This window comes from Castor canadensis, chromosome 4 (genome assembly GCF_047511655.1).
Source record: "Castor canadensis chromosome 4, mCasCan1.hap1v2, whole genome shotgun sequence".
In the NCBI taxonomy this organism is placed as follows: Eukaryota; Metazoa; Chordata; class Mammalia; order Rodentia; family Castoridae; genus Castor; species Castor canadensis.
In genome coordinates, this window is record NC_133389.1 from 109,247,819 (window position 1) to 109,268,623 (window position 20,805).

At 33.6% G+C, this 20,805-nt stretch overlaps 1 protein-coding gene across 3 annotated transcripts in view; it reads left to right on the forward strand.

Annotated features, from left to right (window-relative positions):
- The window catches only part of Galnt13 (polypeptide N-acetylgalactosaminyltransferase 13), a 522,920-nt gene that overhangs the window by 464,412 nt on the left and 37,703 nt on the right, over nucleotides 1-20,805 (forward strand). For all 3 annotated transcript variants that reach the window (XM_074070810.1, XM_074070809.1, XM_074070811.1), the window contains 2 exons: nucleotides 3,314-3,453; nucleotides 15,233-15,331. In XM_074070810.1, the coding sequence (XP_073926911.1) occupies nucleotides 3,314-3,453; nucleotides 15,233-15,331 (239 nt within the window). The remainder of the gene's footprint in view (nucleotides 1-3,313; nucleotides 3,454-15,232; nucleotides 15,332-20,805) is intronic.

Genomic DNA, 20,805 nt, shown 5'->3' on the forward strand with positions numbered 1-20,805 from the left:
CTGCTCCATCTCCATCTCTTTCTTTCAATAATTTATCTTACTCCTGAATTGGAGTTGCCTTCTTAGGCCTTCTTCACCTGGTAGAAACAGAAGTACTAATTGCAGAGAAAATAGAACTTTTACTTCCTAATAGTCCCAACTACTTCTCGGAAGTTACTTTTATTAGGCTAATTAGCTCACGGGCCTATTCCTGGGCCAATCACTGTGATCTGGCTGCTTGTAAGGTTGAGGAATGGCATGCTCTGATTACCTTGAGTGCTATTCAAATATGGGCTTGAGTAACATCCCCTGAGAACTTGTTAGAAATGGAGATTCCAGGGTCCTAGCCCACACCAACAGAATCAGAATCTATATTTTAAACAAGATTCTCTGGTAATATGAATTTAGTCTGTGCCCCTAGATGGTGCTAGAAAAGTAGAAAATGAAATGAAGGGAGACCCACCCAAACAGAAAATTAAGGAGAGATGGTTGCCCAAGGAAATCTTATGCTTTTATAAGAAGACAGAAAGAATATCAGGTACACAAAACAACAGGTGTCCATGACAATATGTATTATGTACTAAGCAATTATTATATACCAGATATTGTGGCATTCCTTTTTCCAGATAATAGTGTTCATAATATCTTACAAGATATTATCAGAGGCGTTAAGCTTCAAGAAATAATATAATTTCTTTAATATTCTTGTTGTGTCAATGAGCAAATTAATCTATACTATAATGTTAAATACTGATAAATGTCAAGTAGAAAATCAAGATAGAGAGAGCATGAGCAAGGATGATGAAAGGAAGTGATCAACTTACACAGGAAGATCAGGATAAATCTGGAGAAGTAAAGTTCAATCAAAGACTTGGACATATAAAGAACAACTCATGAAAGTTCCATAGTCACACCATTCCAGGCAAAATGAAACATAAATACACAGCCTTGAGCTGGGAATTTGATTGGCAAGTTTGAAGAAAAGGGAAAGGAAAAAAAGAAGCCAATATGTCTACAATTATAAGAGATAGCAAAGAGTCATTTCATGAAGGATCTTCAAGCAATGTTTAAGAGATAATCAGTTATTCTTAGGGTAGTGGAAAATCACTGAAACCTTTGAGCAAAGGAGTAATATGATTTGATATGTATTTTAAATACATGATTTAAGGAGCAGGCAAGAATGAATACTGTACAGATGGAGAAAATGTCAAATGATGGGGGACAAGTTAGGAGTTTGTTGCAATGTTAATTGAGGCAAGAAATGAGAGGACAGGGCTGGAAAGAAGCAGTAGAGGACAGAGAATATATTGATTGTGAAGGTAGAGGATAGCAATTGCTACTGATGTAAATATGTGTGTGTAAGGTAGATAATTATACTTACCATTTTCTAAATAGGACAATAAGAATGCAGAGGGGGAAAGCCCCTGAATTCACCAAAATATTGAAATAAATCCACAGTTTGTTGTGCATTTTTTAAGGGACAAAACCCAATTTGCAGGGCTAATGCAAAGTGATGCCTTAGAGATGGTAAGAAGGTAAAAGGTGGGCAAGAAGATTTCAGCTTTTTAAAATACTCTCTATTTTTCTACAACAACCACCCTTTGCTAAATCCATTGTGGACAATATTAATTGGCTATTGCAGAATTATATGCAAATGAATCTTTAAGCTTAACTTCCAGTCAGAAAACTACTTATAAAATCCATCTAGGAAAAAATGATGAAGCTAGGACTACTAAATCTTAATACAATGAAAAAGGGAGAATGCTAATAATAACTAAACCATCTCAATTAAATTCACTCTCCTCAAAAATGAAACCAGAACAGTAAAACTACCTATTGACTTTATCCTCTGAGAATCCAGTGCTTTCTTTATATATACTTTTGAAGACTGTATATTATCATTTTACTTGTTGAAACATTTAAGATATTCTTTTTCTGGTCAACTTTGTTATTACAATTTTTTTGAGTTTGGTTCTTTAAAGGTTGCACTCCAAAGTTAAAATTCTGGATAAAAAGGTTCTGAAAATAATTATTTATCTGTTTTTAAAGCCCAAAGACCTTGTTGTTTTCTGTTCAATCATTAACTAAGGTAATCAATATTTTCTTTTGAAAGGAAGTAGTATTGCTGCTTAATTACATTAGAATGTGTTTTAACAAGACTATGGCATTTAATTTTGAATAAACAAAAATCCTGAGGAGACAAAGGAGGTGGAGCTGTTGGGCAATGGACATAGAGAATGATGCTGCTTTTGAAAATTATGACTTCATCATGGGATTAGTTGCAGACATCCTGGTGGTATAAATCAGTGTTCCTTACCTTATAGAGTGGTTATTTAGTGTCACTGCTTGCTTGGGATACGACATCATAAACACTAAGTTATTTCTTTTCTATGTCAGAATCTGGTGCTTATTAGCCTTAAAGAAATAAATTAAATATTAAAAGCTTTTCAAATAACCTAAGAAATAATTGCTATCTTGTCACTGTTATTTAATTATTTCAGTTAAATGTTACTTTTATTACTGATAATGAATAAATCTTGTTACCATGATGTGGTTTATAAAAAAGTAATAGCATTATTCTTTTTATTTTCTCAGGGTAAATATCCTTTCATGGTTTTGAATAAAAATGTTTCTTGAATTAAAATATTCTGCTTCTATATAAAATAAAATTAAGCAAATATTAATGTATACCTGTGAATATATTCCTGCCCATTTGTTTATGTTAGCTTCCTTATGCTAATTTATTTGCTAACTTGAGATGGATTGCAATGATTCATACATAAAATAGCATAGAAAAAAATGATAATGAAAAAAGTCAAGTCTGTAGTAAACCTAGATACAAGTTCAAAAAGAAGGAAAGGTTAAAATATATGTGCAGTGCTTCATGATGATCGTATTTATATAAACTTCTCATAAAACCTACAGATGGTGAGTGAATTACTCTGTAGGGAAAATATGAGCATTAACAGCATTGAAATTTTTATTGAACAGAAACAGACACATTATTACACAGTTCAGTTAAGCTTTGATTATGAGATACTAAATTCATACCAATTTACATTTAGCTGATTATTCATTCCAAGAATTACAAGCACTTAAAATAATAAATATTTGCATCTCAAAAGTCATAACCAATGCAAGAACTTATTTTTATATCTATTTAATTTACTAATTGGATGGCACTAAGAAAACCAGTGTAGTAACAGCTGCACATGCAATTGAATTTGATGGAATTATAATTACAGAAAAAAAATTGATACCAATGTAAACATAGTGAAATAGTGCTAAAACAAAAGTAGCACAAAGTGACTTATGTTTCTTTGAAAACTTCCAGGTGTTGTCAAAGTGGATTATGGCGATGTGTCAGCCAGAAAAACACTAAGAGAAAACCTGAAGTGTAAGCCCTTTTCCTGGTACCTGGAAAACATTTATCCGGACTCCCAGATCCCAAGACGTTATTACTCACTTGGTGAAGTATGAACTATTTATTTTGCTTAAGTTATAAATATATTTTGCAAATGGAGCAATTTCTAACGAGTTCAGTATTTTTTCAGTTCATAAAATGGTGAAAGGGTTTTTAAACAGATCTATTTTAAATGATTTCTCATATTTTTTTAAATGACCATAAAGTTCTCTAGTATAGAAAATTGCAAAGTGAGAGAAAATTTTAAGATTGAACAAACAATAGTTTCTTGTTTCTTTACCAACACTTCTAAAACTTTCTGTTACACCCTTAAAATTAATTGTGGACTCCAAGCAGTTTTTAAAATGTGGATTATAACTATTAGTACTTATCATATTGAAAGTAAAACTAAGAATTTGAAACTTTATCAATTCATTAAAATAATGCAGTAACCAAATCTATAATAGCATATTTTTTTTTAAAAAGGTATATTTTCAAATAAAACTCTAAGAATGAAATGCACTAATAATCAACTATATTTTTGTAAATTTAATTAATATCTGGCTTGACAGAAGACAGTGGATTCTTACATTTCCTTCAGTCTTCATTCTGTTACAATATGACATAATCAAAAATTTACACACATGAGAAAGTGAGTGAAAACTGCAGTTCTATCTTCGTGTTGTTATAGAAATGGTCTGACTTTCATTGATCTGTACCACATTCTTCCAGAATGTTCACTTTATTTAAAAATCCACGGCTGGCTTTGTGATAACTATAATGCATGCGTATAATATATATTTAATTGCTCAAAATAAGAACAACTTTCTTTATGAAGTATATGCTTCATATTGGTACTTTTCCACTTAGCAGGGATTAAATTTTTGAATCAAATTTAATTTAATTTTGCTTGCAATAAGGAATTTCCATAGCAATAATGTAATACATTTAGGAAATACTAATGAAGCATTAGGTTAATTAAGAATTTAGATTTAAATTGCCATTTTTGTTGGTTACAGTAGTAGAACATCTAATAATTAATTTGACTTAATATAATATTTTTTGTCATTTGGTCATCTGCAACTCTGTGATTTTATTTATTATTTTATTTTATTTGTAGTACTGCAGTTTGAACTTAAGGCCTTGCACTTGCTATGCAGGGACTCTGTCCCTTGTGTCATGCCTCTAGCTTTTTTTGCTTTAGTTATTTTTCAGGTAAGATCTTGTGCTTTTTACAAAGACTTACTTTGGCCACAATCTTCCTACCTTTGCTGAGTTGCTGGAATTATAGGCATGAGCCACCATGCCTGGCTGTCTTGTGACATTATCAACATAGTTTGCTTTTAACTAACTGGAAAATTATAACAGAAAAAAATTATTCAAAATAAATGGAGCCCTAGCTGAGTTGTTTTCAATGACTATTTTGTGTACTATGTCCATGCCCTGTTGGCAAAATCTCTACTTCCTGCTTAGCTATGCCAATATCTCTGCAAACAGTCTTTCACTTGACATATGTTTGATCAGAATACTATAGTGAAAAGTTTTATGTGGAATACAAACCAAACTTACCTGTGACTTTAGACTAGTCACTGACCAGTCCCATTTAGGGGAGGTTTGTTTATATTACAGAGTTGTTGCTATGTTTTCCAGTGTACAATATCACCATGTTACCTCCAAATTCATGGATTTGTATTCAATCTGAGGAATCCATGAAAGTGCTTTTTAAACTAGAATACTCCGTATGTTAGTTTCTATAATCCACTGAAGATCTCCAATAAAATGTCTACTATTCCATCTCTATTGAAAAGTTCCTCTGCATGTACAGGAACCTCACTATTCCCTTAGAAGAAAGGAGTCTTTCTATTCTTGTTATAAAATATTCTCCCACTGTTGTCAATGGATATGAAAGATGAATAACATTTTTTCAGAACGATGTGTGATCAGAGACTACAAAAGCTAGAGACCAGCAAAGAGAAATTCTTGGAAACTCCCTCAGGCCACGGGGTGACTACTGAGAAAGATTTGGGGCTCTGAAATAAAAGAAGATGTTTACTTGCAAATTAAAAAATCTAATTTTATGCTTTGCTGCACTACACCAAAGAAACCTAATTGACTTTCATAAAAAGTAAAATTATAATGTGGTCAAGTCCTCTCTGCAACCTACTGATTCTGAGTTAACTATCTTTTGTGATGGATCAGGTGACTATGTTTTAATTTACAGAAATGCTTTGTGAAAAACTTTTACAGAGAGACATTGTATCCTTCAGCATATTTAAAACATGTGCAAAAGAGGTAGCATGGTGTATTGGAAAAAATCCCAGGGCCAATGATCAGGCAATGAAAGGTTTGTTTTCAATTTGAGTGGCACTAGGTATCCCCTCAGTACCTCTGTCTGCACAATGAAGGTAAAATACAGAATGAAGGTATAGTACGAGGTTCTAGGGATGATTGAAAAATGCATCTGTCACAATGCATGACAAGAAGTAGTTGCAACCTCAGGAGTTACACTTATTATAATTATTGTATCTTCCATATACTGATTTTTTATGTTAAAAGAAGTTTCTGGGTGCTTTAATGGATTATGTTATTAAAAATGACAACTCTGTGTCTTGGATTTTATTATTGTCCATCAATTAGTGAAGAAACTGATATGTAGAAAGTTTAGGTGGTTGGCCTGTGGGTCACAGAGGATTCAAATACCTGTTGGTCAAACACTAAAGCTAACTCTTTTGTTATAACTACAAGGAGAAAATAGATCATTTTATTCATTCAAAATGCTTTTACTTTATACCAGCTTGACTGAATCCTGTGCTATGTGCTGAGGATGCAAAATTAAATAAAGACCTTTATTCTTAAGCCATTTCAGTAAAGTAGGGAGGGGATGGCAAGGGATAACCAAGATAATGAACACCAGTAGAAATTAGAGGTGACTTACATGAACCATATGGCAGTTAGGAACTGTTGCTTCAAAAATCCAATAAATTTTAAAATCCATGAGATATATTAAGTTTTGAGCTTTCTGGAATATTAACATACTGTAGTTTTCTTCTTTAAAACCAGGCTTTAAGGAAACTTCAGCCAGCATCTGTTTCCATGGAAACTGAAGGGCAAATTTGACAAACACTACTTTTCAATTCAATTTTGTGTAGCCTTGTGTGTGTGTGTGTGTGTGTGTGTGTATGTATTTGTATATAAATATGTATATATATTATGGATGTCATGATAATAAGTTAGTATTAAACTGTTAACAAAAGCCAATCATTTATTTAAGACCTTTTCTTTCTTATTCTTTGTTATTAATCATTTTTGGAAGAATGTAAAAAGCTGTATTTCTATATATATGAAGGCACTTTCTCTCTAAGCCGTCCAAGACACTTGTCACCAAAATAACAAATTATTTCTTTCTTTCATGTACTTCTCTCATAAGTTACAGCAAAATCATCAGGATATCATTTGTACAGTCTGTAAACTTCACTGTTTTTCAAAGGTCCATGTAATTAATATTCTGTATATTTGTAAATAAAAACATTTTTCTATCAATTTTTCTTTATAACTTTCAGTGCTCTACTGGAAAGTGTAGAGGAAAAAATGGTATTCAATTTCCCTATTATCATCTATCACCAACAAAATAATCATCAGTAAAGTTATTGATATCGGAGAGTTATATCTTAATATCTTATATGTTTACATCTTGTTCAGATAATTGAAATACTGTTTCACCCAGCTTATGAATGACATGCATTTTCTAATGGGAACTTAAAAGCTATGCAACTGCTTTGAACTAAAACCTTTAAGTAACTTAATGAAGCATGTGCCTTTTAGACTCAGTAAGCAGATCATAATGGAATCAGGCAGTTGAGCTCTAGCAGCATTAAATTCTCTCTTAACTAGCCCTTTAGCTCATGTAGATTTAACATGCCAAGTCCTGATCTCAAAAATATAAAGACTAATTCAAGTACAAGATTGAAAAATGACATTCTATAATAGAATGTCCTGGCCCAAGTTTTAGTGCTATGCAAGAGTAGAATTCTGAAAAAAAAATATTGTGAGCTATTTGCAACAAGGGGATATCAGAGGGCAAAATGAAGGAGAAGAGGATTTCTGGAGCCAAGTGACTTAATTCTTGGTACTTAAAATTTGCATTTGCATCCTGCCTGAAGATGTTTTGTCATTAGTCTGTGCACTTTGCATAGTGTTCTTGACCTCAGCACTTCCTTTTCTTCTCACAGCCTTTAACCATAGCAACTTACTCATGTCCTAGTACCTATGGTATTATATTTCCTAAATATTTTTGAAGAGAAAATGTAAATAACTAAAAATAGATGTTTATAAGGCTGACAGGCTGCAGCGATTAAGGGTAAAATCAGTTACTCACAAATGCAGAAGCTAAAATGCTTAAAGGTTTATTCTCCTTAGTAATCAGATTTATTTATAGATTCATAGTGTTCTTCACCCTTTAATACGATAACCAGTAAAAAGGTCACTTACACAAATGTGGTCATTCCCTCTGTCCATTATTTCATTTCTAAACCATTTGGAGACCCAGTAACTAATTTCCATCCCAAAGTAGTTGAGTATGCACATCTATAGGCAAGAAAATGTCATTCTTCATCAAATGTTAATCTTGAAGAATGCTGGGCTAGGTAACTTACTCATGAAAAATTGAAAGCTATTTTATTGCCTGAAAAAATATTCTTTACTTCATTTTTCTGCTAATTAGACTGGAATTAATTCTAGTTTTATTACCTAAGCATGTTTTGACACAAACAACTACAACAATCTCAATTAGTTTGGCATTTACTGAATTCTCTAAAGATTTTTGTTGTTACTATTATTACCTACCAAAAGAAAGGAAATTGTTCATTTTCTTTGTTCCTTTTGTGGAAGGAGATTAATGTTTCATATAACATGAGCGGTTAAGTACCATAAATAGTAATCCAGGGCATTCTACACCCTTGTAAGCTTGAATCTGTTACATACATAGATTTTGCACTCATTCTTTTGATTTATTCACAAATCTATAAATAAATAATATACTCCAATTCATACCTACCAGATCAATAATATTAGGGAGAAAGAACTTTAAATTGTAGAATTTACTACAAATGTACCTATTTCCTTCTTTACAAGGTAAAAAGAAACTAAGTGAGGTTCACATGCTGAAAGTAATAATATTACATGATGTGCAATTGAAAGAAAATATGTGTTCAAGTAATTAAAGTTTTAAAATTGCTCATGTAAATTTATATGGTCTGTTCTTTAGAATGGATTTGCATATAAATTTTTGGTGGTGGGGTGGGGAGTATATACCTTTCTTAGAATTGGAGTTCACTTTGCTGCTTGCTTTTAGAATCCAGCAGAGGGCGCAAAAGCTAATGGACAAATTATATAAATGGTGCGGAACATTACCAATGATGCTGCTGAAGAAAAGAAGAAACATTTAGGAAAAGGTTTGCTGATTTCCAAAATCAAAACACTAGTGGGAAAAATACCCTCAAGTTTACATAATTACAAATTGTTTCCAAGCAATAAAAGAATATGTTTAAACAAAGAATCTCAAAGCAGACAACCAATTAAAGTTAAAACTATCTTGGCTTTATGCCACACATTGAAAGCTGTATTGTAACAGAAAGAATGAGTGAAAAGAACTTTCCAGAACTCAGAACTGCCAGAGTGCTCTGGTTATTGTGATATAGGTCATAGAACAGACTCTGTAAGGAATTTGTAATGCATAAAGTTTTTCAGTGGTTGGTTGCCTAGATTTAAATTCTGGCATGACCAAGCAATTGGTGTTTTCAGGTAATATGGTACCAGTGACAAGATCAGAATTTTTTTGCTTGAACAATATTCTTTGGGAGTGTATATTTGACTGTAGTCCAAAACTATTTTTAGAAAGATTTCTGATTTTAAAATTGTACAAGACCATCCTAAACCTGATTATTCTTTGCATCTCAAAATATGAGATGCGTGTTTTGAACTTTTCTATAAGCTATTCTCATGATGATATGTATTAAAATTTGCTTACTGTGTGCATTGTCATAAAACACTAAAGCCCATTTTTATACTTTAAAGACAATGTAATAAGATACTTATAGTGTAGGGCTCACTGACTTGAGAACAGTCTGACGTGCGTTAACCTGGCCTGACTAACAAAAATCTAGATTTCATGGGACTGGTGACAACAATCATTCAGATGTCCTAGGTGAGGTGTACCTCCTATTTTTTTTAAATGTTAATTAATACTCCTGTTTCCTGATACTCTGTCTTCCCCCACCTGCTTATGTCTCAGGTCACTGTGTCTATAGTTGGAAGGTCTTTTACATGACCTCATTCCAAACTCTGGCTCTCAGTTTGAAGGTATTCTGCTAGTCTTCATGACTTGGTTTCTTAGGTCTGGTACTAGGCTGCTTTCATGTGTCTGGTTCCTTTGTTCAGCTACAACTCCATTCCCACTTCTTTCCAAAACTTCTTCCTCACAAATACTGCTTGTCAGTCTGGAAGTCAGGACTGGCAATTCTCAAACTCACTATAATAGCTGTTCATTATTTATGCAAATTACTTAACTCTGTATCTTGATGTCTTCATTGATAAAATGGGGGTAAAACGGTAAATTTTGATTGTCAACTTGATGTGCCTGAGAGTGTTTTGAGAGAGGATTAACTAAGGGGGGAGAACTCAGTTCGAATGTGGCTGATACCATTACATGGGCTTGGAGCCCAGTTGGAATAAAAAGGGAAAATGGAGAAGGTTTGGTAGTGCAGGCATTTTTCTTGACCACCATGAAGTGAGCCTCTCTGTTCCACCATGCCATCCCTGTACGATAAACTGAAACTTCTGAAACTGTGAGATAAAATACATCTTTCTTCCCTAAAGTTGTTTTGCTGAGATATTTGCTCACGGTGATGAAAAAAACTACCCAAGATTGGGAGCAATAGGTTGGCACAGGCAGCTAAGGTAATTGCTAGTTATTATAACTGGGCTATGGTGGTGGCAGTGTGGTAACTTCTCCCTCTTTTTCTAAGAGGAGCTTCGGCTAGTTGAGTTGAAATACTTGTGAGTTCCAGAGTTTAGATTCTTCAGACACTGGTGAAGGCTCTAACCTCATCCTAGCGAGTTTTCTAAACAACTCACTCCTGTCTGCTGCTGTCCTCCCAGCTTCTATGTTCATCTAGAAGAACTTTACTTGAGTTCCTATATGATGTCATCTTCAAATCAGCTGTATTCCAAGGGACGAGTAATATGACATGTGCAGAAACTACCAAATCACATTGAGTGTGGACTAGTTAGTGCATACCAAAAGCAGGGCAGGATACTTTTCATGAAAATTAGCGTATTTTGGAATTCTGAATAAATGATATCAGCAGTGACATAGGGTTGAATCTTTTTTAATCCCCCCATCAAAACAGAATGAACACTAGGATAGCCATACCAATAAAACCTGGTGGGAACTTTGACAACAAACTCTGTGTCAAGGTACTCTCATAAACTCCAAAATAGAATCTGGCGTGGTCATAACCCATATGATTCTATAATCTCTGCCAAAGGAATGGGTGAAGCAATGAGAAGTCTAGCAGAAATGAAATAACACCCAAGTTTCCAGTAGTTGCTCATGAGAAATTATTCCAGCTAATTTAACAATAGTAGTTGAAACTGGGAAAGTTATTTTGCAGGCAGGTGAAAAATCCCTTTAACTTCTGCAGGGTCTAAATACCCTGGAACTTGTGAATTCTTGGCCCTCCCTAGTTGAAGCTCCTTTTTTAGAAGAAATGTCAAAGAATAAAGCCCATTGAGAGTAAAGGGACAAAAAGGGCAAAGGAAATGAAAAGTTTGGAGATAAAGCAGAGAAGTAAATAGAGCCAGGAGATCTCAAAAAAGGGTTTTTTTTTTTTTACATTTCATAAAAGTACAGAAAAGGCAATTCTATAAATGTAAAGCTAGAAATGGTCCCCTGATCAAATATCCTCACTTAAAATATTAGAAAAACTGGTTTTATGCAAAAGAGCAAAAGAAAATAAGAAAAATAATAATGCAAAAGAATGAATTTTAAGATTATAGGTAGTATGAGTAGAATACCTATACAAATAATGCTACCACACCATAAGTTTATGCTTATAAAATAGAGGAAAAATGTAACCTAATTACTCAACAGAAGCTAAAATAAATAGTGTAAATAATAGAAAGTACAATACTAATCAAATTTAGAAAAACTCTAGTTTTTCTAGAAATTACCTAATACAAAAAGCGCTGATGAAGTGGCTCAAGGTGTAGGTCCTGAGTTTAAGCCCCAGTACTGAAAAAAAAAAATTATCTATTCAATAGTGACATACAAGCCAGGTGCCAATTGCTCCTACCTGTAATCCAAGCTACTTGGAAGGCTGAGATCAAGAGAATCATGGTTCCAGACAAAACCAGGCAAAAAAGTTTGCAAGACCCCATCTCAGTAGAAAAAAGATGGTATGGTGTCATGTGTTATGGCGAGAAGCATAAAATAGAAGGGTTATGATCCAGGCTGGCTTGGGCAAAAAGTGAGACCATATCCCCAAAATAGCAGAGCAAAAATGGGCTGGAAATGTGGCTCAGATTAAGCTGTAGAGCACTTGCCTAAGTATATTTGATGCATTGTAAAACCTTTGTAAGTGCTACAATGTACTCCCAAGCAGTGCAATAATAAAAAATAAATAAATAAATAAAATTTAAAAATGTTTCCTAAATAGGAAAATCAAAGTAATGAGATAAAATGGTTATTAATAAGTATAATTCAAGGAAACTTCCCTGAAAATACAATTGAACATAGATTAAGGAAAGGAAAAGTAATCATTAATAAACAATATCAAGATATATTGTGGTAAAAACTATTAGACTTTGAGGAAACATCGTTTTGGCATTCAGGTACATACATACCTATATATAAAATAAAAGGAACAAAAACAGATTAGCATCAGACTTTTCAACACAGCTCTTTATGCTGGAAGTAAATTCAGTAACATTTTCAAGATACTAAGAGAAATATATTGTGAGCAAGGGCTTCAGATCTGCCAAACTGATTTTTAGGTGGAAAAGCCACACAGACAGGTATTAATATAGCAGAACTCAGAATATTTTTCTCAGTAAATGGAAATATTATTTGCCTATGTGCTTGGGGCTAAACTCTGAATATTTTTTGAGCTTTTTTTCTCTCTTAGCTCATAAATCCCAAATTTGACCTCTTTACCCCATTGTTATCCTCTCTTCCAAGCAGCTATCTTTGTCTGGCTAGCATGACTGCAGTAGGCACCCTACTGATTTCTCTGTTTTCATGTTTTGTTAGCCTCCAATCTGCTCTGCATATCAGCCAGAACAAGCTATTACTGTACCGTGCTTATGCTCAAAAGATTATAATTCTTTATTTTATTTAGTCTTAGATACCTCTCCAGCCTGCCCCTTTCTCACTGCTTCCTGGCCACATTGCTAGCCTATTATTTCAGTATTTTCTGAGGAGCTCTCCTGCCTGAAATGCTCTTCCACGCATGGAAATATGGGTACTCTCTCACTTAGCATGTCCTACGTGTCTTGTCCTTAGAGTGCCCTTTTCTGGCCCCTTCTCGATAGTACTGCTTCATTATTTTCTCTATCCTCTCTGTGCTTTATATTTTTATAAGACTTCCTGGTCTTCTGACATATTACAAATCTCTTTATTTATTGCATTATTTCCTTCTAAAATGTGAACTCCACAGTGGAAACAGGAAAATTTTATTTATTTTATTCTAGCCCCAAATAATGCTTAAAATGAAATATACAGACTCTAAATTATATTTCTTGATTGAATTAATGAATTCATAGATACAAATCTGTCCATTATGTAGACATAAAAAATTTGTCAATAACAGGTTTTTACTGAGAACAAAATATTTTGGCAACATTCTTAAATTCTATATGTGATATCTCAAAGAACAGAATACTGTGCATCTATCAAATGTCCCTTTAAAATGTTATCATCAGAGTATGTATTAGAATGAATATACTTTGAGATTTCTGTTATCCAGTAAAGATGCAAAACCTTATGATCAACTCATCATACAACCCCTTCAATTATTAACTAGTAGCTTCCATTTAGCTAACAGAGTCTGCTTTTATGAAAAGTTTAGAAGTCTGATATAAAAGACTTTAAAATAATTCAACTGGTATGTTATGTCATTTAATTACTCTGGGTACAGCATACACAGACTGTTTACTACACAATCTATTGATTATTACCCTCTTTTATATTAACTGGCTGCCAGTTCTGAGAACTCTATGCCTATAGACTCTGTTCCCAGCAATGCCTAAACCAACCTAAATTAGGCTGAGAATATATTTCATCCCTATACCATGAGCACAGGTTTTGCTTTTGAAAGACTAAATACTTTCCTTGTTAGATTTATTATGCTTTTTGTCCTTTTTAATCAGTTGCTGCCCGTATTTCTTTAGGAAAGCACTTATAATTCTGCTCTAAATTTCAGCCTGGTAAAACAGGGCTTGGCCACTCTGTACAACTCTCTCCAACAAGGCTTGGGCTCTGATTCAAGTGTTGAGATTGCTCTCCACTACGCTCATTTTCTCACTGGAGCCTGAGAATCTACCATTTTTCCCAATGCCAGCAACCAGTACCTGGGCATGAGGTTCTAGATCAGAGAAATGGTGAATTATATAAACCTCATCTGTCCTCTACAAGTTCATGTAACATATTTCTAATCTTACTCATTTACCAATGTGAAGAAATATGTACTCAAAGCACAGATAGCTAAATAGAAAGGTTCAAGTAATTTTACTGGGAGAACAGTAAAATATGCATGCCCTAATGTGGACTAGAGATGCCAAATTCTCAGAAGCAGAGTGGATAAATATAAATATTTGCTTGGAATTGAGAATAAGGGAGAAGATCCAAACCATCCCACTTAACAAAATGATTCCTTCTTCTCTTCCTTCTTTTATATCAATTTGTGTTTGATTTAGTAATTTCAGCATTGTTAAGTTCAATGAAGACTTTTTAAATTATATGTGGAGCTGATGGAATGGATCAAGCTGAGACTGCCTTCCTATTTAAGTACAAGACCCAGACTTCACCCCCAATACTGCTCCCTGAAAAAATAAATGAATATTTGGCTCAAATATGTGTTAACTTTATGTTAATTATGGGACTAATGCAATGTTTGATTATAAAGCAATAACCTTGTGTCTGCCTTTGACAATTTAATCTTGCTTTTGGGAAATTTGTAACGTATAATTCCACTTAACTTTGTAACAGCTTTTTGTAGGGTTAAGCACTTTCTATTAAATTTAGCATTAGGAATGAGAGAAGATACATGAACAAGTATTACTCACAGAAATAAACAATGTAATTAATCTTTGTTAATACACAGAATAAAATATGTAGCAATGAAACAATAAAAAAAATAAAAATTTGTGTATTTTACCAATTTGCTTTTATTACCTTGTCTATTTATTGTATTATACGAGTTTAAGAATGGGCTGGGTATTTGGGTGAAAGTTGAAAACTGCCTTCATTTTTAGATTACTTTGAGTAAAATTCATAGTACACAGATATTTCCTTCTTCTCTGATATATCTAACAAACAAGGAATGCCTCTTACTTAGATGCTAATTCCAAAACCAATGATGTTCAAATTTACATATTTTAGAACCTTACTCTGGACTAAGAATGGACATAGAAAAAAAAACGCTAATGTTTAAAGCAACATATTCTTGAAAGAATTTCCTTATACTCTTGAATCATTTAGTTAACAATCTACAATTTAGTTATACCAGAAAGATTTTATGACTTAAATTGCTATTTGACTTGTTTTACACTCCCTCTTTTGTGTGTTCCCTTTAGATAAGAAATGTTGAAACAAATCAATGTTTAGACAACATGGGCCGCAAGGAAAATGAAAAAGTGGGTATTTTCAACTGTCATGGCATGGGAGGAAATCAGGTAAACTCTTTTTTTATACCAGCTTCTTATTTTCGTGTGGAGGAATATTGTTAAAACTATCTATGTAGTCCATAGCTTATATATTCATAACAATAAATTCTTAATTTAGTAACTGAATGTGCATTCAAGTCAAAACTTATGTGGCTATTTTATTGTCCAAGTATCATCAGAGAGCACTGCAAAATTAAGTAAAAAGGACAATTTCAAAGAGCCTTAGTTAACAAGGAGAGTCAAATACACTAGAGCAAATCTCATTTTACCTTGATGAACAAATAAAGAGTATATTTTACTCTGTTTTTAACTGAACAAAATAAAAGAATCCTTCAGCAACTGGACTGATTTCCCAATGATGATTATTCTGTATTTCTTTTGCAAATTTTATGTATAACAGAATTTCTAGAAGTTTTTGAATTTCAATAAAACTTTAAAGTGCATGAGTCAGCACTGAAAGCTCACTACAAATCTTAGGACAATGTTTCTTGCGACAGTATAATTAATTATCTGAAACTCTTGAGAACATTAAAAGGATCTGTGGGCCTTATACACTGAAAAGTGACTCTGTGTGGGCCACGCAGAGGCTGCTTGTCTGTAGAGGCTGCTTGTCTGTGAGTCACTGGACATGAGCAACCCTGCTGCGGTGGCCACTTTGATAGGAATTTGGAATATCTGGGAACTAAAGCAACAAAGCAGAGTTTGAGGAAACTCATCTCCTGTAGACAAAGTGTCTACAAAAGTTTATAGAAACTACAGCAATGAGTTCTTGGTAAATGGCAAAATTTCAGGGTAGAGTGAACTGAGATTGCAAAAGTTATCCTACCCAGCAAATCTCAACACTCTGTATGGGAATCCAAGTTGATTTTCATGCTGTAGAACAAGAAAAAATGATGAGCCCTGTTAAGTTTTGACACTATATGTAACACAGGACCTGTCTGATTCAATGAAGAACATTAAAAGGAATTTTCTCCTTTAAAATAAAACTTAAAATATAATTATTAAAGTCCTAATTAATGTTCTAAAGTTTCAATTCAAGCAAGAAAATACTTAAAACCAAATTTCTAATTTGTACCATTTAGAGAAATGTCTTTATGGGAGAAAATGAAACAACAATGTAGGTAGAACGATGACAAAGTGTTTAAAAAAAGAGTCAATCTTTTTTATTATTTGATTCATGATGAAGGTAATAGTCCTCTACTCCCAAACCAAGGATTCTCCAATTTTTAGAATTAACTTTTCACATCAGCTGGTCAGAAAAGTGTTGCTGAACCTCCAAATACACATTCAAGGCAGGAAGAAACTGGGAAGGAAAAGAACTGTAATAGCTATGCCTGGTGTTTAATTAGGAAAAAGCAAGTCTTCCTATAGGCTAAATATCCTTCACATGTCTTTTGTTACTTGGACAGTCCTAAGTGCAAATAAAGACTGAATATTTTGCTTCTCACTCATACTGGGGTATTCCTCACAGTTCACTTATCAGGGATATTGGGTAGATATTTAGAAGTGACCTCCATAACCTCTCAACTAGATGTGGCAAAAAAAAAAAAAAAAAAACCCAATCACCTGTACCATGATGAAATACAGAATCCAAAAGAAGCATTACGGAATTTTATGCAGCCATGAAGAAGAACGAAATGTTACCATTCGCTGGTGAATGGATGGAATTGGAGAACATCATTCTGAGTGAGGTTAGCCTGGCCCAAAAGACCAAAAATCGTATGTTCTCCCTCATATGCGGACATTAGATCAAGGGCAAACACAAGGGAATTGGACTTTGATCACATGATAAAGCCAGAGCACACAAGGGAAGTATAAGGATAGGTAAGACACCTAAAAAATTAGTTAGCATTTGCTGCCCTCAACGCAGAGAAACTAAAGCAGATACCTTAAAAGCAACTGAGGCCAATAGGAGAAGGGGACCAGGAACTAGAGAAAAGGTTAGATCAAGAAGAATTAACCTAGAAGGTAACACACATGCACAGGAAATCAGTGTGAGTCAGCTCCCTGTATAGCTATCCTTATCTCAACCAGCAAAAACCCTTGTTCCTTCCTATTATGGCTTATACTCCCTCTTCAACAAAATTAGAGATAAGGGCAAAATAGTTTCTGCTGGGTATTGAGGGGGTGGGGGGGTGGAGGGGGCGGGGTGGGTGGTAAGGGAGGGGGTGGGAGCAGGGAGGAGAAATGACCCAAGCATTGTATACACATATGAATAAAAAAAAATCTTATTGGTCTTTAAATTAGATTTGCATTGAGCTTCCAACGCAGTCTTCATTGGGCACCTGGAAAAAAAAAAAGAAGCATTACTAATGAATGACCTCACTCTAATTACAATGCAGATTAAAATGAGAGAAGGTACCCACCCCCATTAATTATCCACACAGATTCATTACTGTTGCAAGGTTAGCCTTAAGTCTTGGATTCATATTGGCCTAAATGATGTCATACACCTATATCATAAATGTTAACAGTTGCATTATTCGTCTACATCCTATTTTCTGTCAACTCCTTTTTGACAAGGGGCCATATTTTAGCCTGTCTTCATCCCTAACACTTGGCACCATGCAAACACCAATAGTAGAGTTTCATAAAGAACATGACAAAATAACCAATAAATAAAAACTCATTCATACATGTATTCTACAATCTCCACTTACTGACAAGATAGAAATTAAAACCAATATTTTTCTGTCTACATCAATCCTCATTAATGTGTACAAATATATATGTATGAGATTTTATGGAGCCTTTTTTGCTATAATGCAAGCAGTAGAAACAACTAAATGTTTATTAAACCAGGCATGGTGGCTCACAACTATGATCCCAGCTACTCGAGAAGTAGAGGTAAAGGATTAAAGGTCATGCCAGCCTGGGTGAAAGTCAGTGAGATCCTATCTCAAAAAAAACCATAAAAAAAAGCCAGCTACAGTGATGCATGCCTATGGTTCTGGCTACTTTGAGAGGCAAGAGTAGGATTGTGGTCTAAAGCTGGCCTGGACAGAAGAAGGAGAACCCACTCGAAAAACAAACTAAAAGTATGGGGTCATGGTTCAAATGGTTAGAACACTTGCCCACCCCAGTACCAGATCTATCTCTCTATTGCTGTATCTCTCTATCTCTGTATCTCTGTATCTCTCCCTCTCTCTATCTCTGTATCTCTCCATCTTTCATCTATCTAATCTTTCTCATTAGTTACCTATAAATACAATTTATAAGTATAAACACAATATTTGTAAACACAAATACTTATCAATTATAGTACTTATAAGCATAAATATCTTTATTAATATTTTATTCATAGATGTATTCGTCAACAGGGAATGGTTAAACAAATCTTGGTGAACAGAGTATCAAATACTGTATAGTCACTAAAGTACCTGAAGGAGGTCCATCTGTAATGTCATAGAAAATTCACAAGAGGGAAAAGAAATCCAGAGTACTGTAGCTTACTTTCAATGATCTCTTTTATGAAAAATAATTGTGAGGATTTTATACATGTGATGTTTATTCCTTCCTATTTATATGAAAGCTCTATAATCTGTTAGAAGAGGATAGCAATCTATCTGACATATAGCTCACTTCTAAACAGAGGAAGAAGATGAGAATTGAATTGGAACAGGAATTTTCACTTTTTACCTCACATTTTCTGTATGTATGTATTACTTTCATAATTAAAAATAATAGGATTTTAGACAGTTAAGAATAAAAGAATATCATTTTGTAGGATCACTCTGGATTGATTAAACAACTTATGGATAAGGTAATTCATATTTTCAACCTTTCATATTTGATTGTCTATAAAACAGAAAAAGATTTACCTCAAAATTTTCTCTAAAGAATAAGGAAATTTATAAAACAACTAATAATAAGCATGGCACATACTAAACATTAAGTACATTGACATTAATTATTCTCTTTTCTCATTATTTCTACTTATAGTTTCAGTTATTTTTTTTTAACTTCTAGAGGTTAAAAAAAACCTCCTCCAGTGGCTAAAGACAAAGGTAAGATAAGAATGTAATACTTCCTTTTGTAATGTTTAGCTTAAAACGTGAAAATAGTTATTCTAACAGACACATGTTAAACCATCACATCAAACTCTATTATTGTGATTTCTTCTTGATAGAATTCAGTATTTCTCAGATAATTAATACACAGGGACATGTTTATATTTCTGTCTTGCTTGCTTGCTCTAAAAAGGACAGATTTTAAGATTTTATTCTCAGAGTTACCCATTCTTTTTTATTGCTATACTTTTATGTTGCCATGGAAGCAGAATCTATTTTAATGGTTATCTAGTTTTGAATTTTTATAAGTAGCCCCCAGCCTAAAGAAATATTGAAATTCTCCCTTCTGCTTTTACACAACATTCATAAAAATGCTAACATCATTTTTAACTCAATTTTATTTCTAAAGGATAACACTTCATGTTTGTTGAACAAGTATATGTTAACCATTTCTCCTTGTTCAGGAGTTTGTTCTTATGTCCTTGGAAGCATGAGAAAAACCTCACTTTTCAGTAGATTTAGAAAATATTTTCCTTAAACACTTAAATATCCAGCAAAATGTGAAATTGAGTCAATGGAAGTTTTTGCAGCAGAAATACCAGAAAGATAAGTTAATAAGAGGAGAATTGCCATGGAATTTGACACTTAATCGTTTTTTTCAGTGCTCTTTTTGAAACCTTATAAATAAAAATTATCTACTTCAAAGCATAATAGCAAAATTAGACTCTCCATTCCTATGTTTTAATTTTTTTGGTACTACTTTTGGGGTTGAGCTCACAGCCTTGCACTTGCTAAGCAAGTGCTCTACCATGTAAGCCATGCCCCAGGCCTTTTTCCTTTAGTTACTTTTTTTTTAAGTGGAGTCTTACATGTATGCTAGGGCTGGTATGGTCTGAGCTCCTCCTATGTACACTTCCCTCTTGGCTGAGATGATGCCCAGACTTTATTGGTTGAGATAGGGGTCTCACTAACTTGTTTCCTGGGTTGGCCTCCAACCATGATCCTCCAGATCTTCACCTCATGAGTGGCTAGGATTACAGGCATGAACCACTGCTCTGTCTTTTCTTGAAATGCTTTCTTTTCATTACTAAGTGACATCCTCTTGATCATTAAATACGTTCAAAGAAATAAAACAAAGGCAAATTTGATTAACTTGTACAGTTTTACAAGTGAAAGAAAGATCTTAAAATTTAATAATATAAAGTATGCTACCAGAAATTATGGGATTATCTTTTCTATACTTCTGAAAGAGGACATGGATTGTTGGAAACAGTTTTTTGTCATTTCTTCATTCCCAAACCCTCTCATGTGCTCAGAACCTATAATCAGTTAATTTCTGTGAATTTTGACGGACATTTCAAAATCACTTGTTTACAAACTGGAGTTGTCTTCCCTTTTAAACAGTCATCTAAAATTGAAATCCGAGGTAAGCATTTAACTTCTAAAGTATGATTGGTCAGCAAAATCTTAACA